General features: G+C 47.3%; 1 protein-coding gene across 2 annotated transcripts in view; it reads left to right on the top strand.

The window, feature by feature from the left end:
* The window catches only part of IGDCC3 (immunoglobulin superfamily DCC subclass member 3), a 100,752-nt gene extending 91,643 nt beyond the window's left edge, over positions 1 to 9,109 (top strand). The window contains exons 10-14 of one of the 2 annotated variants that reach the window (XM_038147455.1): positions 1,498 to 1,686; positions 1,933 to 2,037; positions 3,042 to 3,180; positions 3,399 to 3,606; positions 3,699 to 9,109. In XM_038147455.1, the coding sequence (XP_038003383.1) occupies positions 1,498 to 1,686; positions 1,933 to 2,037; positions 3,042 to 3,180; positions 3,399 to 3,606; positions 3,699 to 3,863 (806 nt within the window). In that variant the 3' untranslated portion in view covers positions 3,864 to 9,109. Of the gene's footprint in view, positions 1 to 1,497; positions 1,687 to 1,932; positions 2,038 to 3,041; positions 3,181 to 3,398 lie in introns of both variants that reach the window. The other variant, XM_038147454.1, reaches the window with a different exon arrangement.
* Positions 9,110 to 25,485: the final 16,376 nt, after the last annotated feature.

The following is a 25,485-nucleotide window of genomic DNA, read 5'->3' as shown; positions in this document are numbered from 1 at the left end:
TGTGCAGTTTTCCTGTTAAATTGAGGAAATGCCCTTTTTAGCTCTCATCAGTCTTAGACTGACATGGCCACATTTCATCTGCTTTTCCCCATCACTCACTAATGGTTGTGCTGAACTCCGTGCCAAAGGCCGGGTTTGCACAGCTCATCCTTAGAGGCCCTTTGGGGAGAAACAAGCCAGAAAGCAGCTTTGGTCCAGTGCAAGCCCAGCAAGCCTTGGATGTGGGAACTGCTGAGCTTGTAATCATGTGGAATTGGAAAAATAGCTCTACCTCAAAGCCTGGAGGCTGCTGGAGAAGCAGAGCTGTTCTGCTGGATGATTGTGCTGTGGGGCTAGCTGAGCTTGGTGCCCAAAAACTTTTCTCCCTCCTGGTGCCAGTGCTGGAGCAGAGCCCTGGGCAGGGCAGAGCCTGTAGCACCTCACGCTTTGCACCTTCTGGATGGTGCCAAAGGTTGGGGAACTGATGGGAGAGTTTAGCCTGGGGGTGTTTTGTGGAAATGAGAAAAAAATCATCAGTGAAATGTCCTGCTGAGACACATCTGGTATTGGTGTGATCAGTGTAGAGAAAGAGAGGGAGGGGGAAACATGGACTGTGTGCCCCAGTGCTGCCCAGGGCACGAGGCTGGGCTTGGGGCAGAGCCAGCTTTGGAAAACCCAAGTATCACAAGAAAATTGGCATTAATTTGCAGATCTTTGCCTCTCAAGCAAGACCCATGGGGCAGGATGGGGCCAGGCAGCTTTTTGGGGATCTGGAGAGGGAATGGTCAGACCCACTCTGCAGCACACCCCAAGAATAAGGGCAGGGTTTTGGGGCATTGACTGGAGCATGTTCCTGGTGGACTTTGAATCAGCAGCAGGGACATCTTCACAGCTAACCCCCTGTGTGCCCCTCAGGCCAGGTAAGTGCCTGCCTCCCAAAACAAGCCAACCCCAGCTGCGCAGGCATCTCAGGCTGCTCAGCTGTTGGGGGCTGTTGATGAAGATGCTCTGGTTCTCTCCTGAATCTCCAGCACAGTCACAAATCTCCCTCCTAAAGCTGATGGGAAGAGCAAGCCCCCTGCATGCCAGTGCAGGTACCTAGCACACTTTTAAGACGGATGTCTCTAGCTCCATCCCTTCTGGTTCCTTCCTGCCAGGGGCATTAATCACTCTGAAAGGTCTGTGCCTCAGGGTGAGGGCAAAAAATTGGAATTTGAGAATGTATTGCCAAAGTCGCTGCATTCCTACCCTGACCCGGCCAGACTGAGCATCATATTGCAACCAAAGTGTAAATGTAGTTTCTGCTTGCTGATTTGAACAGAGCGAGCCCTTGCAAACTCCTGCAGCACCCTGAAGAAGTTCAAAGCTGTTAAAACAGATTCTGGTCTGTGCAGATTTTTCTCAGTCAGTTGGCACATTCTTTGGTGCAGTGACTGCAGGGAAAGGCTGCTGGGGAATTTCTCATCACGCAGACTGAAAAAGCACATGCAACCCACTGTCTTTCTCTCTCTGTTTCAGTCCCAGCCATGCCATCCCTCTTTATTAAAGTCATTAACAGCACCACTGTGCAGGCAACGTGGGAGCCCTCCATCAAACTGGGCCAGCACGAAGGCTTCAAGCTGTATTACCGCAAAGTCCACCTCTCCCAGTACACAGGGCCAGTGCTCCTGGCCAGCAACATCACAGCCTACAACATTACCCACCTGGGTGAGTATGGTGACCTTGATCTGTGTCCCCTCCCCACCCTGTCATGATTTGCAGGAGAGAGCTCCTGCAAATGTGTATCCCAATCCCTAAATGCTGCAGCTGTCCCCCAGGTTTTGTTGGGTGCATTCCCAGTAACAGGTACTTGTTTGCAGCATCTTGTGATGTTCTTTTCCCAAATAAGCATCACTGGGGGAGATAAGGCTCATGGTTACACCTGAACTGTCCCTCTTGTGTCCCCCACGGCAGACGCGTCGGTGGTGTACGAAGTCAAGCTCCTTGCCTACAACCAGCATGGGGATGGAAACTCCACCGTCCGCTTTGTGTCCCTGAGGGAAACTGTGGAGAGGACAGGTGAGATGGGACCTGGGTCTCGGTGCTGGTTTGGGAAACAGCTCTACAGGAAGGTGGTGAGGCCAAACGTTATCTTGTGTGCCCCCTGTGGCATTACCCTCATCTCACCTTCAGCCACTCATTTATTTTCAGCATCACAAATAATGCAGAGGCAAAACTCTGCAGGGCTGAGAGCACCTGGATGGCTTTTTTACCAATGGGGAGAAGACAAACCAAATGTTTTGCACATGCCAGGTTTGTCCTCCAAGCTTGAGACAGAGGTGAGGCTATGAACAGGAACAACCCCCCATGCATAAAGTACCAGCTGCCATCCTCAGGTGAGATATGGTGCACTGAGCATCTCTGCTCTCCTGGAGCTCTCCTGGATATTTTGGCCTTCATTAGTCAAAAGGGAGGACACGTGGCTTTGGAAAGGGAAATGGCTGCAGAGTGTGAGCTCTGTATTATGTGGCAGCAAAGGAGAAACCTCTAGAGGGAATCCTTTAACTGATCGCACCTTTCATATTCATCTATGTGTAAAAAACATCCTGCTGCTCTTGGAAGCCTTTTAAGCCTCCAGTGGGAATACCTTCAAGAGATAGTTATTACTCTTCTGTCTGTGCTGGAGTAAATACTAATCTCATTGGCATCTGTCTACTCCATCAGGTTTCAGCCTGCTCTGGTGTGGTGGCTCCTCTTACCTCCCACTTTAGCATGGGGTATTGCAAAAATTAACATCAGAGTGGGTTTTTTTCATTAATTGTGTCTAATGACAGTAGCCAGGTAATGGGGCTGGTTCGCTACAGATATTCCAGTCCTCTGCTTGCTGTGTCTCCCTTCCTGGGGTACTGGGAGCAAGGGAGGTGCATAGGCAGGCAGTGAACTCCTTCTTCCCACGTGGTTCTCCTCTTCCCACACACAGCTCCCAGCACTGCCCAAGGCTCTGACTTTGGCTCTGGGCTCCCCAAAAGCTGGAGGAGCAATAGAAGAGTAGCACCATTGACCTATCCACCTTTTCCTGGCAGTGCTGAATCCTCCCTGCGACTGCATGAAGGACGAGCAGAACAATAAAACCTCCACAACCGGCATCATCATCGGGATCCACATCGGCGTCACGTGCATCATATTCTGCATCCTCTTCCTTATGTTTGGGTACCGAGGAAGGTAGGGATGCTCATGCCACTGCTCACAAGGGGTGGTGGTCCCTGATACTGTGAGTGTGCCCACCTGAGTGTTACATCCCCAGTGCAATGTTGGACTTTATAGGATGCATTGAAAGATGAAGGAATGTAGCCCAGGGACAAGGCAGATGCCAGCCTGGGGGAAGGAACAGAGGATGAACCACCTCTCTCACTCTCAGGCTCCATCTCTTTATTTTTCAGGCTGCTGATGTGCAAAAATGTGCAGGAGCAGCTGTCAACCCCTCAGATTCCCCGGAGCCAGCGGAGTGCCACAGGCCTTGTCCTGAACGGGGCCACTCGTAGAGACAGAGATGACCGGGACTTGAACGGAAAGCAGCTGGATATGAACGAGCTGGAGAGATTATTCCCAGCATCCCCATCCCAGGAGCAGCAGGAAAAGGGAATAACGGTAAGTCCAGCAGCATGGGAGCACACCTGGCTGTGCATTGGAGAGCTGTCACTGTCACTGTCAATGCATTGTCCCCTTCTCTCTCTCTCCAGTCGGCTCACAGCCTGTCAGCCCCCCATGATGAAACCCAGATCTCCACACTCCCTCTGGATGAGTTCAGCATCATTGAGGAGCAGCCAGACCCCCTCCCAAAAAACCCCCATGGCAGCAGTCCTGCTGCTCCGGCTCCCAACCACGGTCCTGCCAATGAAGGATAAAACTGCCAAGACTCGAAGCCTCTTGTAGGAGTTACCAGAAACCAAACCCGCGGCTGGTGATGTCTTTACAAGTTGTCAATCTCAGGTCAATTGAAGATTTCTATGGTCTGATTGTTATTTTTTTGTTTTGCTTTATTTTTATATATATATATAAATATATATATATATATATGTATACAGCCTTTTGGAAACTGTGTGAAGTTTAGCTTTCTGACCTCTCTTGAGCCTTTCAATGTGTTTCTTCCGATGATGGCTGTCTGGAGACTGGTCACGATGGATTTTCCCCACAGCTGCTACGTAACAGACTCCTTGGCAGAGTTTTGCAAACTCTCCAGTCTCTGACAGACTGGGGATACAGTGGAGCCCCCATCTCTTAGCATCCTGAACTTTTTCCTGATCAGCAGCTTTAGGACTACTTTTCGGATCTATTTTTTATTTCTGAAGACTGGATTTGGAAAAATCCTTCTAACTTGACTCCAAAAATTGAGGCCTAGGAAGGCTGTCTCTCCGTGGATTTGATGATTTTGTACACTTTTGCTATTTCTCAGGATACTTTTTTTGCTGACTGACTCTAAATAATATGAAAAAAAAGTTAAAAAAAAAAAGTGTGTGTGTGTCAAAGGATGCCTGAGGGCTACTGAAAGACATGGACAGACAACCCGAGTGAACTCAGAACCTACCTCAACCGGAATGAATGTCTTCTGGGAAGCAGAAATACCTGTGTCTTCCTTCTTGTTCAAACAAACAAGTAGCGTAGCACTTGGTCAGTACAAGCATGGTCCTACCTCAGCAGTCACGTTCTGTACCTGCCACCTTGGTGGCTTCCTTGTTGTCGTTCCCATGTAAAGCACTTCCAAACCTTTGAAAGCAATGTTCTACCTCAAGCGTGAGAGAAACTTATGTGTGTGTGTGTGCGTGTGCGTGTGTGTGTGTCCTCCCCTCTCCCTCAATTCCTGCCTCTCCCACCCAGCCCCACATGAAGCACGATGCTTCACCGGTGTTATGAGCTTTACTTTTGGGGGCTCCAGTGTGATTTTGTGTGGCGGAGATTCGTGTTGTGGTTTTTTACTTTAAAAATTGTTGGGGAGGTCACAGACAAGCAGTGTGATGCCCTTTGGCTCCCTGGCACCACTGCCTTTCCAGGGCTGATTTGGGCACTGGTCCATCCTGGGTTTGAAGGGATGGGGTACTCAGATTGCAGTGCTGGGGCTAGAGCACCCTTCTGCCCCATCAGTGGGCTGCTTCCCAAGGCTGATTCTCAGCAGGATGATCTATGGCGTGTGCTGGCACAAGCAGCACAACACACCCTTGGGAGGTGGGACCCTGGACATCACTGTCTTGTCCCAAAGCCCACCCTACTAACAGGAGCACCTGTGGGGAAACCCCAGTAGAGTACTTCCAGAACCCCTTGAGATGCTACTGAGCTTCTCCCAGCTTCTCCAGCACCTTTCCAGCCACAGAACGTCCAAAGGATGAGTGGAGCCAAAAAGGGCTCGGTTCCTTGGGAGGGACAAGGCAAGGAGGATGCTGGGGGCTGCCAGAGCTGCCCCTTCCCCATGCCCACGGTGGGCAGAGGAGCTCCTGACACCAAAGAGAGGGTTTGTCCCCTCCAGAGATCAACCACCAACCTGACGCTGTGGAGGTTGGGTTTTCCTGGTGTGGTGCAGCCTTGTGAGTCAGTGTGTGACCAGCATCGTCCATGGGTGAGATGGGGGTACACACGGGGGACAGGGACACCAGATGCCAGCTGGTGCCAGAGGGCAGCCTTTTCCCTGCTGTGTGAGGTGGTTAAATCAGGCATATGTGAAGGTTTGATCTTTTTGTGTAGGTGGTGGTAAATCAAATGTTGCTGTATTTGGAAGGACAGTGAACGGAATCAGGAAAGGAAATTAGTTTAAGTTTTAAAAAAGTATGAATTGTATTTTTTTAAATGGTACCAGTGGGAGAGTCCCTTGTGTCAAAAACACCCCTGTCACCTGCCCAACTGGCAATGGGATGCAACCAATGGCTGTGTAAATAGTACAATATACAGGAGGCTGAGCAAATGCCTCTTCCCTGAGCTGAGTCCTGGTGCTGGGCAGGGTTACCTGGGAGCAGAACTCTGTCCTCATCCAGCTTGGCCCAAGCAGATGTAATGACACCAACTTCAAGAGCAAGGAGCTGTTCAGGCTCGGTGTTCCTAGCCCTCTTCCATTAAAATTCGTCCTCCTATAGACATCATGCAGAACAGAAAAGATGCAAAGGGTTAAATTTTGGCATTAACACCCCCAAACAGCCTTTCCCCACCCCACCAAAGAGGCTAAATGGGCTGTCAGACGATCCCTGCTCACACCTGTGATGCTGGACCTGGAGACAGCCTGGGGAGGGACTGTGGGGGACAGTGCTGTGTGAGACCAAGAGCACAGCCCAACCCATCACAGGAGCCAGAGGATGCCAGGGTTAGGGCAAGGCAGGAGGGAGGAGAAGACACCAAACAGCTCAAGTTATAACCTCATATCAAAGACAACCTGATCCTCTCCTGCCATCCCACTCCCACTCCAGCCCAGTTTTTCTTTTTATTGTTTCTTTGTGTGTGTAACGCCGCCGTTCACATTGAATAAGTACCGTTGCCAAAGTGAACACAGAACCTAGAGTAGTGTTCAGCTCAGACTTCCTGGAGCTGTGAACATGCTATTAATTTAATATCATATTATTGTGATATTGTAATAGTAACAAGTATTTGTCACTACTTCCTTTTATTAAAGGGAAATTCTGTGCCATTTGACTAGTTGGAATACAATAGTATGTCAAGAATATAGAGTTTTTTCTTTTGTTGTTTTTTAATTATGCAGAAACATGGTGGCTTAAACCAATGCAGATTCTGTGTTGCTTTGAGATGGTTGAAGATGGATGTAAATCTTTAAAGACTATTTTTTAGATGTTTAGCTTTTCCTCTTTTTTGGGGTTTCTTTTTTGCTCTTATCAATTCATACCATTGGGACCAAACACAGACGGTTGTCGCAGCTCAGTCCCTGAAAGGATGAGGCTGAAGTCTGATGATCCATGAGGATCCATGATCTTCTTTAAATTATCTAAGTCCACCAAACTGGGCAAAAAAACCCACTCAAAATTACATATTGGCTTTGTGCCTCTGGCTGCCACTAAGCTGGAAAAGCGACATGTAACAGCCCCACTCACTGTACTGCAGTGCTGGAACGGGGCTGGAGGCAAAACTGTCCCAACCCAAAACTTGGGAAAACATCACCTAGCGTATGTCTGGCCCTTAATTTGGGAAATGAGAAGGAAAAAAGAATGGAAAAAATCATTTAAAAAGAGCTTGTGTTTGGTTTCAGCATGGGGGACAGTCTGTCCTTTGTTCATCCAAACTGCTGCCCTGGTTTTGAAGCAAACTGATGGAATTTTATTCTGTGTTCGGGGCACAGTTGTACTCCAGTAGACAAGTTGTACTTGGGTAGACACGTTGTATTTGGGTGCGTGTGGGACAGCAGGTCCCAGTGTGTGGCACATGGGCTGTGCCACAGGAAAGGGGTCGAGGCATCATTTGATGTCCCCAGACCAGAGGCTGAGGCAGCCAGACAGTCCCAGGGTGGTTCCCAGGGCCTTTCACCATCAGCACCCACCTGCCAGCCAAGGCAGCACTCCCTTCACACTCCTTTACACACCACAACGTTTAAGGAACAGCTTGCCAGGTTTCTTATTCCCTTTTTTCCCCCCCACTTTTTCCTGATGGGAGGAATCAGTTCTACCCAGAGATAGAACCACTGGATGACAGGCAGGTGTTGGATCTGGTACAAACTGCTGGAAACTGCCTGTGTTTGGGGTGGGAATCTGATCCTGTAGTATTTTTCAAATAATTACACTAATTCAACCTGTTGCCTTTTCTCAGCTGATCCCAAAAAACCTCTTATTTTCTGGCTGTAGTGAGATGAAATTATTGGAAGGAATAAATATCCAAAAGCTGATTTTTTTTTATTTTTTTTATTTTTGGTAACCCATAATGGGCACAACCTATTCTTGGAGATCTCAAGTTAACCAGAGATGGCTGCTTCCTCAGGGATAGTATCCACATTGTCTTTAGTTGAACAGGGAATAGTTTTATGCTGTGACAGGGTATTTTCACACTGTTGGATTCAGGTATTTATTTGTCTACCATTATCTTTCTTCTTCCTCGTTTTGTAAAGGGGCTGATATATTTAAGTGCTGGACCAGTTTGGGAATTTTAAAGCTTCCACCCAAAATTATACCAAGGGACTGTAGGTTTTAAGTTGGCAATAAGAGGAGAAAAGCTACGAAGTGTTGTTGCCTCTGGATAGTGAAGGGAAGAGTTTTGCTGCCTGTGGGGGTGTTCTTCTGGGATAACCATCCCATGGCATTTCAGGGGGGATCAGTGCGGTGTCTGAGCCCTCTCTGACAGCACTTAAGTCTGGGAAAATTGGTTAAAAAAAAGGAAATTAAAGGCTTATGAAAACAAAGGAGGGGGAGCTCCTCTCTTCATCTGTGCAAACAGTGAGTGGAAATCTATCCGTCCCCGTGCGCGCCGGAGCAGGCAGGTTTCAGGTCCCATCGAGCAACTTGATGCCGGCTCATTTATGTCCCTCACCCGCCAAATTAAAAAAAGGGAAAGGAAAAGGAAGGTGCCTGGCCTGGAGCTGTGGGCAGGGAGACGGGGACAAGTGAAGCACCAGCACCCCCAGGCGAAAGCGCTGCTGGCACAGAGCCATGGCACTGAAACCCCTGGAACACTGGGAATCAGGGAAACGGCTCCAGGCTTACTCCAAGGGCAGAGCCTGGGCTTCGGCATCGTGTGGGAAGAAGGGACGGGGCCAGTGTGAAGCCCAGCGAGTCGGGGACAAGCCTGATTTCACGGGGCTTTGGATCAGGGTCCGACTTAAAAAGCAACGAGGGATTTGTACTTTGATCCTATTTCCATCATTTAAACTTGCAATATCTTTACGTTTGTAAGAAAGTCATAATAAAACCAATGCTAAACCTTTGTCCCAGTCCTTTTTGGGAATCAACTGTTAGCAGTAATACTAAAAACCCAAATTGCAAAGCACTTTTCTACTGTTTATTTTCTACCTTTCTTACTTTGAACTGTCATGATATTGAAATCCCACTGATCCCACGATTGTTAGCTCTGTATTAAAAAATAATAATAAAATAAAACCCAGGTTTTTTGTAGTTTGCTCTGTTTAGATTTTAGCCTGTGGCTACTTGTACAAGAAAAATAAAAATAGAATAAATGAGCCTGTGTAGAGCTTTTCTTTTCACATGCAGGGCTGTGGTGTGGGGATTGTTCAGGGCAACTTGAGGCATCACCACTTCAAGTGGATGGTGATGAATCTAGCTCCTCTCAAAGAGCAGCTTCCAAAATTCAGCATTTCAGGCTGAAGGGTTTTTATTTTGATGTTTTGCTCATAAAACTCTAGCCAAGCCATCAGCAGAGTCCTGCTGGAGCATGGGGGCTCTTTGGGAGCTGGGTGAGATGAGACCTCCAGGGTCACAGCGTGACACCTGTGCTTAGAAGTGCAAATCAATTTCCAATTAATCTTGGCTCTTGCTCAGCTATTGCTGCAGCTGCTGTTCCCACTGCCTGCAGCGCTAACGGGGCAGCACCTGCGAGGGTGGGGAGGCGCTGGCACAATTGCCCAGGGAAGCTGTGGCTGCCCCATCCCTGAAGTATCCAAGGTCAGGTTGGATGGGGCTTGGAGCACCCTGGGACAGAGGAAGGTGTCTCTGCAGGAGGTGGGAACAGAATGATTATTAAGGTCTCTTTCAATCCAAACCATTCTGGGATTCTAAGATGTATCTTTGCCCCAAAATGGGCTGTGAACCATGAGCCACCCTCCTGCCACTGTCCTGTGTGTACTGCTGCTGCCCTCGATGCCAAAGGACAGGCAAAGCAGAGGCTGTGGGGAATAAAGGAGCGAGAGTGAGCCCAGCAACTCAATAAGCAGGTGAGTGAAAAGTTGCTTCAAACAACTCCCCGAAGCTCTTCGAACTGCTAAATTACAGCATGGATTGTCTAAATATATACTTCATAATAAATACCAGCATAAAAACTGATTTTATTTCCCAGTGGCAATGCAAGAGGTGAAAAAAAGATCAGAGTGGGCTCACTCGGGGGATTTTCATGTAAGTTCAGTGAAATCTGGTACTGCAGATACCAGCTGCAGAGTCAAGGTATTGTATAGAGCTTCTGGCTTTCATTAAAAAGGACTTTCGTTGCCTTCATGGCAATAAAAAAAAAAAGGGTTGACAATATTAATCTGAAGTCTTAGAAACTAAGGAAACAAAAACCCCAAGCAATACGTTGAAATCACTTTGATTTTGGGCTGTTGGAAATATTAAGAACCCTCAAAAAACCCCTACTTGAGTGCTCAAAACTCATCTTTAGTAGAAGCAATCTCCTTTTGACCATGTGCATGCAAATTTCTGGAAACGTCTCCAAATCAACTCTTCAGTTAAAGAAACACTAAAAATTAAGTTGGGTGTTTTCAGCTCCAAACATTGCATTCCTGCCTCAGATTTCGCTGGAGATGTTACTGCTAATGTCCTAGTTATAACCCTGCCAACATAGGGAGAATTTATAATATCCCATAAAGCCCTAACTATCAGAAAGGTCATTTTGGCATTAATACCACTCGGGCATCATCGCTTCATTTGCTGACACTTTTACAGAGCCACGCTTGATTCCAGCACGGCTGCTGTAAAACCTTTACAGCAATGGCCTAAGCCTCCAAGTATCATCTTAAAACTCAAGAGCTGGAACATCTTCATCAGCAGGTGCAGGCAGCTTGGAAAAGGTCTGCTCTCTCTCAGTGTGGGGTCCCCCAAAATCCAGGGTGAGCACCCCAACCCCACTGCTCCAGGAGGGATTAAATCCTCAGATCTTACCTCCAGCCCTCTTATTCCCAGTACCTTCAGACCCCACCAATGCTCACTGCCTTGGCTAAATTAAAAGTCTCCTAATTTCATGCAAAATTACCAACCCCTCGCCTTGCCCAGAAAGCCATTTCCTTAGCACTAAAATAGCTAAATTAGTCTTGCTCGGCCTCGTAAAGGAGCTTGTCTTGTTTATTGAGCGATAAATATAAAGGTACAGTAACTAAATTCATCAGTCCCTAAACGCAGCCGTTGGGAATGGCCATTTCCACCATCCAATCTACGGCTGCATGAATATTTCAGAGTCCTTTTTCCCTTGGGTGCTCGCCTTATCTCTGGAGCCTGGATATTATTTTCTGCTTTTCAGCTTTTTGGATGTATTGGAGGAAATGTCATTATTTGGACCTGGGTGGATTACAGTTGACTTTCCTAAGCCAATTTATATTGGCAAGCTGCTGTTTTTAAAAACCCCTATAAATCACTCCCATGAATTTTAATAATATAACGTGGTTTCAAACATGCTCCCTTAATATGTGACACACTATTACAGCCGGCAATCGCTCCTGGGGTTGTGAACTCCGTTTTACCGTCACCTTCAGCGAGCACCGCGGGGGACGCCAGCGATGCCTCGGCCAGAATCATGGAAATACCCATTCCTGCCCCAAATACTTTGTCATTGCAGGGATTGCAATTTAACAGCGAGACCTTTGAGATGCTGGCGCAGAAATCACGGGGGACTATTTGCTGATATTTCCCTAAATAAAGATGTAAGATCCCCTCCCAGAGTGCAGCTCCAGGCTGGGATTTGTGGCTCCAACTGGTCCATAAACTCCCACATTCCAGGAGACAAGGCTATGCCTCTTCATCACCTATGGACTTATTCTGATGAGCTCTGTCCTCCTCTTGTAAAAATTATATTCATTTTCTTCCCATCCCCATTGCAACAACTCCATGGTGTCTGCCAGCTGGAGAGTGTACTCCTGGCCAGAAGAAAAGGGGATAAGAGGGATAAGGAATAAAAGCCAGGGCAAAGGAGAGACCTTGGGAGACCTTTGTCAAGGAATATCCGTGGATCATGTGGAGGAACTGATGATGGGGTTTGGTGACCCACTGGTGGCACTGGTGATGGCCCCGCTGGAGAGCTGCTTGTTCGCGTTGCTTGGTGTTAGTTGTACAGAACCAAAACACAAGAATATTCCAACCCTGGAAGTGCTCAAGGCCAGCTTGGAGCAGCCTGGTCTAGCGGAAGGTGTCCCTGCCACAGCAGGGGGTTGGAACTGGATGGTCTTTAAGGTCTCTTCCAACCCAAACTAGTCTGTGATTCTGTGAATGTAATAAGGACATCTGAAAGAAAGAGGATCTTTTAAGGGATGGACTATTTGAAGGCAGGGGAAGAAATAATGAGCCAAACTTTGCTTTTTGTCTTCCGAAAGCAGTGAGGGTTCCCCAGCACAGGATGCAGCAGGATGGGGGTAAAGGGGGTACAAGGACCCCCTCAGACCTTGCCACTGCCTGCTCGGCTGCTCCCAGCACCACTGAGACCCAAAGCAATCCCTGGTTTAATATTCTTGGGAGAAAAAAATTAAAATCCTGTTTGTGCAGGGAGCAAACAGGCTTTTCAAAGGCTTTAGCTGTGATGATTTCCCCTGAAATGTTGTCACGTTCATCATTAATCTATTTTTTCCCTTTTCTGTAACTTAACCTCCGACAAGCCGACATTGTAAGTGCTTGATTTTCCAGGAATAAATTACAGTTTCATAAATGGTATTTTGCTTCACTGCTCAATTTGCAAGTGAAATGATGCCAATTGCTTTGTTCACAGGATTTTATCTAGCACAAACAATACCATCCTTGAGATTTATTTATTTTTTAACCCTCAAGTTATTTTCAGAGCCTATATAACAGGAATGCATGGAAAAGTACACAACAGCCCATACGTTTTGGCATTATCGACTAACCATGAGCAGATACAAGGGCCCACGTGCCTATAAAACATTGATCTAGGAATGAGATGTCACACACAGAGTGAGACACTGCCCAAAGAGAAAATAATCCCTTAGATCAAAAATATTTACAGTTGCACCACGCTGGGCTAGAGTGCCCTGAGTGACTTTTTATATGCATGATTTATGATTTGGGCCTGGGAAATCAGCCCCCCACCCCCCCCCAGCTTCTCCCAGGGACCACCAAGTTGCCTCATGGACTAACATATCCCCCGAGGGGTCTCCAGAACATGGGGTCCTTCAGTCCTGTTGAAAACATGGGTTTGCACCAGCTTAATATTTTTCTTATATGATAAAATTATGAGAAATAGGAATAAAATGAAAGTACCTTGAAGATATTTATGTTTTTTAAATGCAGAGGAATTCTCCCTGCTGGGGACACCAGCTCTGCCCAGGGACAGCCAGGCCACACAGGTTGGGACATGTCAGCATTAAACCCCATAAAGCCTTCCATCAAAGGAAGCAAAAGAGAGAAAAAGTCCCTGCATGGGAAATATTAATGCTACAAGATTTGGTTAACAGCCATGGCTTCTGCTAGGACTTTATAAATCTGTGTTTTTACAGGAGACCTTCATAGAAAAGCCTTCATTTGGGAAAATTTTGGTATAAGACAAAAAATGAATGGGAATAGTTGTATTAGGGATGGAAACCTGGTGTTTGAGGTATTTGTGCTCACTAATAAATTGGGATGAATTTGTGGAGAGCCTGGATCTTCATCTCCATTCTTTAACCGATCCACCCTGCTGGAGCTGGCTTGCTCCTGGTTTTCCTGCAGTTGACAAATCATTTAACTAACACCATGGAGCTCTGAGTCTGCAGGTGACATGGGCAGTAGAGGCAGAGTTTGCATTTCTAACAGAGAAACTGAGGCACAGAGAGAATATTTGTCTTCCCCTTTAGATATGAAAATGTGTTTGCTCTCATCCCTCCTCTGCTTCTCACCCCACTTTCCTCATCCCCCTGGACGAGACACTGGGAAAAGTTTTTGCTATTCCCTTGCAAATGATGCTTCAAGACAGTCCCAAACCTTCAGAGGATTTGGATTTGGCACTGAACAAAGATAAATTTCTGGTAAAAAACCACATCACAAAACAGAACTGTCACCTTTTGGGCAGCCCCAAGAGGCAACATAGAAATCCCAGCGAAATGAAACATTCTCAGCCAGACAAAGTGCATCCCAGTGTCCCTGTTGAGGCCACCATTAGATTGTTACTACACGGAAAACCAAAATAAAACTGAATTTAAAAGAAGCGAGGGTTTGCCCACGGCAGGTGCTGTGCGAATGGGTCCCTCCACGGCTTCCCCACACAGAGAGCTGCTGGCCATGAGCTGCAGGCTAAGGGGCTGGGCTGCTAATGGCTTTAAGCGGCGCTAATTGATCCGTGCAGTCACTGTAATTACGGAGCGGGATATGGTGGCAAAACACGGGCAGAGCATTAACTGCCGCGAAGGGAAAAATCCAAATCACGGGTGAATCGATCTTCAGGCAGCCAGCACTGACAGCCCCGGCCCTCAGCGCTGAGGATTTTCCAATGCGCTGAGGTTTTCTGCAGGAACGTGCTGATTTCAGGAATATTTGATGGGAAGAAGGGTGGCTGTTAGCTCTTTTAATCTATTTCTTTGCATTTTACCTTCAAGCCTAGGCTGAGCCCCTGCAGGTTTGCCCCTGCTGCACTGAGCAGCCCCTAATCCAAAGGTGCCCAACAGAAAGCCCTGGGAATCTTTGCAATTAATTACCCTTAATGACAACCTCCAGCAGCATTAGTGCAGGGTGTTGCATGAGCCACCACGAAGAGCTGTTCTGTGTGTGCAACAAGGACCCATTCCCATCCTTTTCCTAATGCAACTTATTGATTATTCTAATTAAAACATGCATTAGTAGGTACTTCTGACAGTGAGGGGTTGAGTGGGGCCGCAGGGAGAGGGAGCAGCCCCCAGCTCCTGCCTGCGGACACAGGCTCCCAGCAAGTGCCTGAGGATGGAAAGTGGAATGAGCAGGGGAAGGAGAGGCATGGTTCTCCGAGCCAGTTTGGTCAGGGGACAGCACTGGGAAGTGGCACGGTGTAGGACGACAACATTGTTTTGCAGTAATCTCCCAACCTTTGTTAATACAGCTGTCACAGCGCCGACGTGCTGCGTTAATTAAAATGAATGGTACATGACAGAGCAATAATTCCATTATTTCTCCAACCTTGCACCTTCCTGTATTTCATCCTCGAGGAGCAGGGGAGGGACAGCAGGGGGCAGGGTGCCAGGACCGGGGTCCCAGAGCAGCTGAAGGTCCCTGACCTGCTGCCTCCTGTCAGGGACCTGGTGCAGACAGCAGCAAGGCCGCTCAGGGCTCCACGGCTGCCAGTCCCCTCCTCACCCTGCACTGCTGCCACAGCAAATCCCTGTCCGGCAGGCAGGGTCCACATGCCCCATCCATCCAGGGACACCCCAAGAGCAAGGAGGCCCCTGGAGCCATGAAGAGCATCCAGAACAGGGACAAACCCTTCCCTCCCACAATCAGCAGCCACAAGCAACAGACAGGCAGGGACTGACGGTGAATCAAGGGTTTTGCTAAAATGCCTCTTCTTCAGAGACGGTTCTCCCACCTCCCACACCTCTCCCTGCCTCTGTCCAACAGCATTCCCAAAAGACTAAACACCTTTGGTTTCCATGGCAGCCTGATTTTCAATGAGCATCCTTCAAGTCCTAACCGGAAAGAAAGTGTTTCATTAATGCATACAGGACACACTGGCATCTCCCCGGGGCCACAGTATCCTTCCCCCAAAACTAACACCTTCTGCCCATAGGTTTGGGGTTTTTTTTAGTGGATTGATGGACTGATGGAGCCACGGGAAGGGGCTGGCCAGCTCTGACACTGACTCACGGAGCTTGCTTAGAGAGAGACTTGGGCTGCTTTTGCTTGGGGGAAATTAAAGAAATAAAGTGATGCCAAGCATCGGGAGGTGGCACGTGGAGCTTCCCTCCAGAATGTCTGCCTCCCCTCCAGCTCATTGCAGGGGGACATTGACACCTCCCCAGCTGTCCCCTTCTCAGCTGTTCCAGATACCAATCTTCTGGTTTTAGTTTGCCTATTTCCATCCAGACTCTGCTTCTGTCTCCTGTTTAACACAAGCTGAGTTTGCACACTCACAATTTGCCATTTCTTTTGGGTTTAACCCCATTTAGTGGCTCTGTCAGGCAGATGGTGCCCAGAGCTGGAGAATGGGAAACTAAAGAACTAATGATTTGAAGCAGGGCACTTCAGTCCTGCAGGATGTCATAAGAAAGGGTCAAAGGACATTGCCTCCAGCCCAGGGGTGCCAGTGCGGGGCAAAGCGGGATGTGTTTGCTACGTGATGTCCAAATATAGTAACCGTTAAGCAGAACAAGTGAAATTTTTTAGCAGAGGATGCCTGGGGGAGGATGCAGAGGATGCACTGAGGCAAAGCAACCCAACCTTCACTAGCCTGGAACCTTTCAAAGGCTTTTTAAGAGACCCCAGGTCACGGCACAGCCTCGGCCCTGGCTTTTCCCAGCCCAGAGGATAATTGCCGTCCAGCCGTGACGTACCCTTTCGCTGACCCCACCGGGGTCCCAGCCACCCTCCAGGATCTGGCAAGGACAGATATACGGCTGGACCTCAGGGGGCTCCTAAAAGCAGGTCACGCCAAAACAATACAGCTTTGTCGGAGGCAAAGGGGGAACGAAGCCACAGCCAGCCCCGACTGCTGCCACAGGATTTACTGCACGCAGATGGGCTGGTGGTTGTGGATGATGCACAGAGCATCGCCCTGGGGCAGCCAGGGGAAAGAGAGCTGGGAAAGTGCCCCCACCCTTGGTTTGGTTTCTGCTTTGTATGTGCAGCATCATCTTTAGCTGCAGCAAAGGCTACTCTCTGGAGATCAGGATTTAGGAAGTCTCAGGTGGGTCCAGTGCTTGGCTGAGGTTCCCTGCTTGGATGCATTCCCCTGCTGCTGGGATGTCTAGTTCCAGAGCTTGGAGAGCTGATCTGAGCTGCAGAGCAGGGTTTGCCCCCAGGGAGGCTTGCTCTGCCTTTTACATCACCCTACCATGGAAAGAGCCTGCCCATGTGGACTAAGGCATCTCAGAGAGAGAGACCTGGACCTCAGTCCTCCATCCCTGAATGAAAAGCAGGATGCTGCCGTGCCAGAAGCATGTATTTATAAATCATATTTACCCAAGAGGTTAGAAGGAGCTAAAGGGACATGACAGAGCCTGTCCATGCACCAAAGGGTGGTCAAAGAGCACCAAAGGTAAACGCAGACAAAGATGCTGCAAAGTATACAGTTGAGATAAAAGGTATTATTTCTTAGAATATCATCTAATAAAGTTAAATTAAGCATATAATAACTGCCCATCTTAGCACCTCCCTCTCAACTTTTTTGAGAGGACACACTTCATTAAGACTCAAAATCTTCAGACACACTAATAAAACCCCCAACCCAATACATTTTGCCTTGCCCAGTGCTAATAAAGCCTTCTGCATTGCATGGGGCTTTTTAATAGAGAAAAGCAACTTTTCCTAATTCTTCTGCAAAACGAGAGTAGTTTTCACAGCCATATTTCAGAGCAGCCTTGCAGTTCTTTGACTATCCTTGCTACCAGTCTGATGCATTTCCACAGCACAGGGAAGCCCATTGAGCCCTCACAGCAAAGCCTCTGGCACTTCCATGAGGCAGCTCTCTGCCAGGAGAGAAAACCCATTACAGCTCCCAAGAGAAGATACACGTTGGAAGCCGGCAACATCATTAAATGAATATTCATAAATTATTTTGCTACATAAACAATATTAATATCACACCTTCCACCTTCAAAAGCCTATTGCAGGCAGGGACTCATTAAGACTCCAGCAAAGACCACTTGTGGACTTTCAGTTCCATGGAAACTCAGAGACTTTATTAAACATGAGCAATATATTTATTTTAATAGAGTACAAAGCCTGGATTTGGCCACCCTAAAACACCACTCAGAGCACCGAATCTCCGAATAACCCGATCAAACAAGGCTAATGTGTGCAATATATCTTGGGTGAGTAATATACGGCCACATTTCCTGCTCCATTTACCCAGTTTTAACTACACCTGACCTACTCTTATCCTAATAGAAAACGGCTGCTCTTCTCATTGCCCGTCCTCCACACATGTTTTTCTGATAATGACCAAAACTAAATCACTTCCCCTTCTCCTAAGTGCTGGGCACCAGCTGTCTTGTGACATTTAACTACAACAAGTCCTTTTGCAGGACCTCCAGGTTAGTTCCTGGGGCCCTGGACCTCCGTTCCCGTGTCCTGTCTCCTGTCTCCATCCGGGCATCGGAAATAAGGCATTAGGTGAAGTGCTGGGTCCTGCACTTGGGTTACAACAACCCCATGTGACATGACAGCTTGGCTGAATGGCTGAAATGCTGCCTGGTGGGAAAGGACCTGGGGGTGCTGGCTGACAGCAAACATGAGCCAGATTGCGTCCAGTGGGCAAGAAGGCCAATGGCATCTGGCCCATATCAGCAATAATGTGGCCAGCAGGAACAGGGCAGTGACTGTCTCGCTGTACTGGGAACTGCTGAGGCACCTCCAATCCTGGGGTCAGTTTTAGGCCCCTCAGTCCAAGACAGACAGTGAGGAGTGTGTCCAGAGAAGGGAACGGAGATGGAGTGCCAGGAGCGGCTGAGAGAGCTGGGGGGGCTCAGTCTGGAGAAAAGGAGGCTCAATTGGCCTCAATGATCTTTTCCAACCTAATTGATTCCATTATATGATCCCACCCCCTTAGAATTTCCCTATTTTGCCACTCCAAGGAAGCATGTGGAGAAAAACCTGGGAGCTCTCTCAGCTCCTGCTGTCACTCTCTTTGTGAGCCAAGGTCTCCCTGCAGCAGTGAGGATGCTGCTTGTCAGCAAGCACAATTGGTTCGTGCCTGGGTGAGAGGTTCTCCCAAACCTGTGAGCATCACCTCATGGAGCAGGTTCAGCTTTGTAAAGGAGAAAAATCTGTTTCCAGCAGTGTTTTTGCCCCCCACGGAGCTTAGCTCAGAGTGATCCATCAAGGTGGATTTAAAGCTTCCTGAGCAGCATGTTTAAATGGCCAATTTGACCAGAAAATGTGCTTGATTCACAAGCACTGGCTGTGCTTCTCCAGTGCTGAGAAATCACGGCTATATTTCATTATTGTTACTAATTGCTATAAAGTATTATGGGGGGGCGATGGCACAGGCGGAAAGAAATAGAAACCATTTGCAGTCTATTGAGCCCAGAGAACATTTCCCAAGCTTGCTTAGGGGTGCAGAAATCGGTGCTCGGTGCAAATAAATGAGCAAAAGCATTTTCCGAAGGAATTAGCGCATGGCACGAGCAAATTGCAGCAATTGTGTCTCCTCTTTCTAAGCACTGAATTGCCTCTATAATTCCCCATCATTTAGTTGCATAAATCTTGCACAAATAAACCAGCAATTTGCATATGCACAGAAAAGAAATTATAGAAACACAAGGAAAGATGTTATATTTTTCCTTCATGAGCTGGAAATAAATATGCATTGCTTACTGCCTAAGCTGTGTTTGGCCCAGCTCAGAAATAAAAATTTAGGAAACCCTTTAATTTCAATAATAAATACGTATCAGAGGATGAAAAAAAATATAATTTGTGGTATACGGAAGCCACAAGTTTCTGGGTTGTCGCATCATGAAGTGCGATGGCAGAGCCGTGTGTGCATGCAGAGGATGCAGCGTGATCACAGCATCGTAGAATCCTAGAATGGTTTGGGTTGGGAGGGACCTAAAGATCAGCTGGTTCCAACCATCTGCCATGGGCAGGGACATCTTCCACTAGACCAGGCTGCTCTAGACCATGGGTCACACCAATGTCTTCAAGACAATGGCCAAGGGATGCTCACCACAGCTGACAGGAAAAGGGATGCAGAGGAGTGAATGCAGCTGCCTCTGGTGCAGCTCAGTCAAGCACTTACTGAAATAAATGCAGAGGCTCTTGGGGAAACAAACATCTCTTGAAGATGACACCTCCTGTATGCATCATCTTGATTTTCAGTCACAAAATGCTTGTATTTGTTGTGACTTCTATGGAGGACTCTGAGGTTTCACTACTACGGAAACCCCAGGGTCAAGGCCAGAAGCAATTAAATTATATTTCTAAATTATTGAGCCATGTGGCCTTAGACCCACTCGGACCAAGGCACCAGTGGGCAGCAGGGGTAGGAGCAGCTCCGACTGTTTGTCATGCTGGTGGAGGCTCCCTGGAGGAGCAAAATAGCTGTTTCCGATTAACTCCCCGTGTGACTGATCTCATTCTGGAATAAGAGGGTGTTATTCCAAAACACCATAATCCTCTTCCAAATGACTTAATCACATTTGGAATAATATGCTTTTCTTCCAAAACATTCATATAGGAAAAAAAAATCGGAGGTGAAAAAAATCAATCAGAAACAGCCCTTTGTAATAACACCTTGAGCAGAAGAGTTCTCAGCGGGGACAGGTGATATCGTGCTGGTTTACAAAGATTTAATAAATCACCATTTGCAGTAATTCCTGCAGGCTGGGAGAGCAGCATCATGACTGAGAGGCACACAGCGTCTCCTCTTCCTCACTCCAAAGTCATAGAACTCCAGAATGGTCCCACTACACACTGGTGCCTCAGGCACTCACCCATGCTTCTTGTGTCCCCTGTGGACCATAAGGCTGGAGCATTGCTGCAAATCCACTGCTCAGGGATGGTCAGTCAGGCCAAGTTGGAAAGTAAAAGTAGGCAGGAACAACCAGAGTGTGGTCCCAGGAGAAGGTGCCACCAACATCCACTGGCTCTCTGGCTCTCTCCCCTCTGCATCTCCCACAGCACTGGGGCAGGAGGAGCCTTGTGTCAAGAAGGAGAAAGAAGCAGTGACTTGGATGAAAGCATGAGCTCTCACATCTCTCATCCATTAACTAATCATTCCTCCTGAACAGCACATGTGCCAATTCATCATAGGTGATCAATACCTTCCTTGAGGCCCCAGGATGATGAACGTCTCTGCTGATATTCAAATGACCTTGAGAGAACAGGGGCAGCTCCCTCAGGCACAGGTCAAAGAGCCAAGACTGAAGCATCAAGTAAGATGATACATGGTCCCAAAATCTCTCTCTAAGGCACAGAGAAATGTTTTTGGTAAAAAGCTTCTCCGGAACCATGAAGGAAAATTCTAAGTCATGCAGATGCTGGAAGATGATGCTGGACCAAGCAGACCTGGATTTTGTGTGCCAGGCCAGAGCAGAAGGCTGTGACAGCTGCCTGCAAAAGGGCAATGTGATTCCTATCCTGTGCTCTTGCTCTGGGCTTAGGGTCAATTCACAGCATCTCTGTGTAGAATTAAGATGGAGTCACAAGCTGGGACCTCCATTCTTCACAGAGACCAAGAGCTGATGTACTCCTGCGTGGCTCCTTTCTCAGGTGCAGTCTTCTGCTCAATCCCTAAGGCCATTACCTGTGTCAGGGTAAAGACCAACTCTCTCCCCCTCCAAATCACTGTTCACCTCACCAACCCAGCAGACCCCAGGAGATGACATCCTCCTGTGTGAAGAACTACTGTCTTCAGCTCCAGCTTTCCCCTCTGCCCATATCCAGCCATGCCAGCAGGAAAATAAACCCCAGTCTCGCTCCATGTGCCCTGCAAACCAGGGCTGCCCATGGACTACATACAACATGTAGGGTTTATTTTTCTCAGAAGAGGAAAAGAAAGATAACCATAGATAACTAAAGCGGCTTCTCACCTTCACAAAACTGAAAAGCAATCCTTTAAGACAGCTGTTTGTCCTGCAGAGCTCCATGTTTTGCCCCAAAAATAATTGAAAGAAACGCTGAGAACTGGCAGAGCTCCTACAGTAGTTGTTTGCGTGATTTAGGTTAAAAATAATTGCTGTCCAGGCTTATCTGCCTGACATAAGTAATTAGATCACAGAGTACTTATAAGCTGCCATTTCCTATGAGCATATTTTAACATGGCCTTTATCGTTTGACCTTTATATCTGCAGAGGCTTCATCCGCTCCCTGCTGCTGTGATGGATTTATTTTTGAAGACTGGGCTCAGGCTTGCCAGTCCTCGGGCGAGGATGCGGCACAGGAGACAGATTACAGCCCCAGCAGCTTCTGCAGGGAGGAGGAGAGAGCCTCTCTTGATGTGGAGATGCGCCAGACCTAGACCCTGCTGCAGCTCCACCAGAATTAATCTCCACAGTTAAATTTATTGTCTGCACCAAGAGAAAGGGAACAAGAGAAAGAGCACTAGAAAGGATTGGGCAGTGTAGAACTGGGGGAACATGGAAACACACCACTGAAAGGGAATGGTTCTTATCATATGAGATATATTCACATATCTCAAATATTCATGCTTTCAAAAAAAAAAAAACACCCATCCATACATTTTCCCCTGGAAATGGAGAAGTGTGGTGATCCCCTCTTGTACATCCCTAAAGCAGGAGTGTGCTTCCTGGCTCTCTGAGTGGTGGGTGAAGCAGCTCTCTGACTCTCAAAGCTCAGAGAAGGCCAAAAGCAAAATGCTAAGAACAAACCCAAGAGAACAGATCGCTGTCACTACTTTCAGCTACAGGGAGACACTGATCCTATGCACAACAAAACTTATAGATAGAGAGTACGACTTGAGTCCTCCACAGCTGAACAGCTCTGAATAAATGGTTGCATTCCTTAGGGGACCAGGCTGAAAACCCTGGAAGCTGCCAGTCAGGCACTCTTCCTGCTGAGTTTCAAATTATGAACAATAACGCCGAGTCTCGCCTCCACCTGGCAACGGTGGGACCTCTCCTATCCACATTCTCTAGCAGTCCACACCTTTGGAGTAGGTGGAAAGGCCAACGGGACAGTTCATCCCTTGCCACTTGGTAGGACATGACATGGATTGAAAAGATGCTGTTCCACCCATTCAACCAGTGCTCCCTTCTCACCACATCTCATGCAAGCCCCCAGTCCACTTGCTGTGGTTTTCTGCTGGCAGCGTGAGGTGGGTTTGAGCAGCTGAGAAGGACCATCAGTCCCATATGAAAGCCAGGGCTGTTTTAGACCTGCTTTCAGAAGTCGTACAGATGGGAACAGCTGCTGCAATCCAGAGCTGTTTCCCATCAGGTAGACAAAGCCAAAGGTCTCTTCCACGTTCTACAGAAGTTTGTTTCATCTGTAAGTCTGTCTGTTTTAAGGGGAGGCAGAACATCTCTTAATAAGATTTCAGGACCGGTTTATCTATCAAGGATAAAATCCCACAATGAGACAACATCACTGAGAGATTATCCTGTGTTCTCTGAAGGAGAGAGCACAAGATTATCCTGAAATGAGGCTTGTTTCTGTTGAGGTAATGAGAGATAATTAGTAACCCCCTTTGCATAGCTAGGCGACCCTGAGAGCACTCCCAAAGTAGAAAAGCAGCAGCATTTCTAAAGGGAAGAAATCCAAGGTCTGACGTGGACTCAATCTGAAAGAAAACCTTCTGGAAAGGATCAGGGCAAGGCCATGAATTTATGAAGTAGTTGTTCGGCTGACTCTAATTTTTAAAGCATTATTATCCTTTTAGCAGGGCTGTCGGGTAGATGGAAGCCAGAGCCAGTGTGATGAAGAGCAGCTGAACAGCGATTTGCAGCAATTCCTCCTGCCTTCCACACTTTTTTTCTGCAGAGCAGCAAGCCAAATTGCTTGTAACCAGCTTACTGCAGCCTGAAATGCTGCAAAAAGGGAAATTTCTGGGCTGGTGGTGTGAGGAATAAAGAGGGAGAATGAAAAAGGAAGAGAAACACCAATGGCAGGTCCTGAGATCGACTGGCATTCCAAAGCCCTAAGCCAGACAGGTGCTGGAAACATTTACTTTGAGATCTTGGAGATTCTTTCTAGACTGACCCAGTCTAGAAAGAGCCAGTTCTGCAGCTTTAAATGCATTTTGTGTGCCCTTGCAGCAAATCCTCATCTTGCTCACAGCTGTATCATCTGCATTTCTCCAACAAAAGCATCCCTGTTGGATGCAGCACCCCTCTAACCTTCCAGGTGCTCAAAAGCCACCCTTTAAGTAATGCAATCAAAACAATCCAGCTAAAAGCCTTTCTTCTGGCCTAGACTGACATGAATTGCTCCTAATAAAGCTAAAGCTCTGTGGGACAACTAATGGGTGCTTATTAGTACAGGCAATGGACTATTCAATCACCCATATAGAGAAACTAATGGGGATTGATGGCCAAAATACAGGATAAGGATTTACCTCTACATAAACAGCTGATATGCCGATGATCTGATTAATCTTAGGTATCGATGGGGAAAGTTCATACCTGGCCACTAAAGAGATAAACAAAATATAAGAAAAATAGCATCAGTGGGTCCCCGGGGAGGTTTAATATTATTGCTGGTATTAGGTGTATTTCCAGAGATGTTCACCTTTCCAAACAGCACAGGTTTAGGAGCAAGTTAGAAGATGGTGTAACCCAGACAATGCAAGAAAGCAGCTGGAAAAACCTCTGGATGAGCCTTTGCACTCAGTAAGAGTAGGCTTAGATAAGATATTAGAAATAAATTTTACCCTGTGAGGGTGGGAAGGCATTGACATAGACTGTCCAGGGAAGCTGTGGATCCCCCATCCCTGGAAGTGTTTAAGGCCAAGTTGGAGGGAGCTCTGAGCAATCTGCTCTAGAGGAGAGCATTCCTGCCCATGGCAGTGGAGTTGGAATTAGGTGATCATTAAAGTCCCTTCCAGCCCAAACCATTCTATGATTCTATAGGCCTCTTTTTTTAAAATCACCTTGGATACAATCCTACCTTTTCCTGATTCATCTCCTTCCTTCAGCAAATACTTCCCAGGAATTTATACCTTCGCCCTAGAGCTGATGGAGGAATGGTGTGATTTGCTGAGCTGAGGGAAGGGCATGGTCACCTCTGGGGCTTCTAAGTCACTCTTCCCTGCAGCAAAGCATTCCCTGATTTCCATCCTCCCATTTCCTCCCCTTTGAACGGCCTCTGACCGGATCACAGATGGCAATTCCTATGTGACAGATCCTAATGTCATTATTGATGACAAACCAGATGTCTAAGGAGACATAATGCTCCTTTTAATCCAAAATTCATCAACAGCCTCACCTTTGTAGTTTAGGGTGAGTGCAAAGGTATCTTCACTGGAAGGGGTTGGGGCCACACATTTTTTTTCCCTCTTACCTCAGTTTTCCTTTGCACAGCATGGCTGGAAGTGACTAAACCAGACACCAAAGGCATCCTGTTCTCAATAACAGCATCATTAAAATGCTACAAAAATCTCTCTTGAACTTTACAAGGGCCTGGGAAGGGACATGTGGATGTGACAGAGTGTGTTATGAACCTGAAGCATTACAACATGCTGCTCCTGCTCCTTGCTGCATTTTAGGTACAATAATTCTTAGTCAAGAAAGAAAGAATTCCTAGTTTGGGCTATGGAGCAATCCTAATACCTAATGTAACAGTTTGTCTCCTGCCTGACAACCAAACATGATATATTTTTCCATAGCTTAAGTGTTGTATAGCTGTCCTGCTATAAGCCACTGGACTAAAAGGGAATGACATGGGATCAGCATAAGCAGGAGATGCAGTGTGGACCACAGGTAGTTAGCAGCAGGTAAAACACCACAGGTGACTTGTTCCCACTTACATTTTAAAACAAGAGCTCTTGTGCTCGTTATCTCTCTTGGAGACAGGGGAAAAAATCCCAACAGCCTTTGTGGCAGTGAAGACA

Source organism: Motacilla alba, chromosome 10 (genome assembly GCF_015832195.1).
Source record: "Motacilla alba alba isolate MOTALB_02 chromosome 10, Motacilla_alba_V1.0_pri, whole genome shotgun sequence".
Taxonomy (NCBI): Eukaryota; Metazoa; Chordata; class Aves; order Passeriformes; family Motacillidae; genus Motacilla; species Motacilla alba.
Note: the sequence above shows the minus strand (reverse complement) of the source record. Positions and strands in the feature narration are given on the sequence as shown.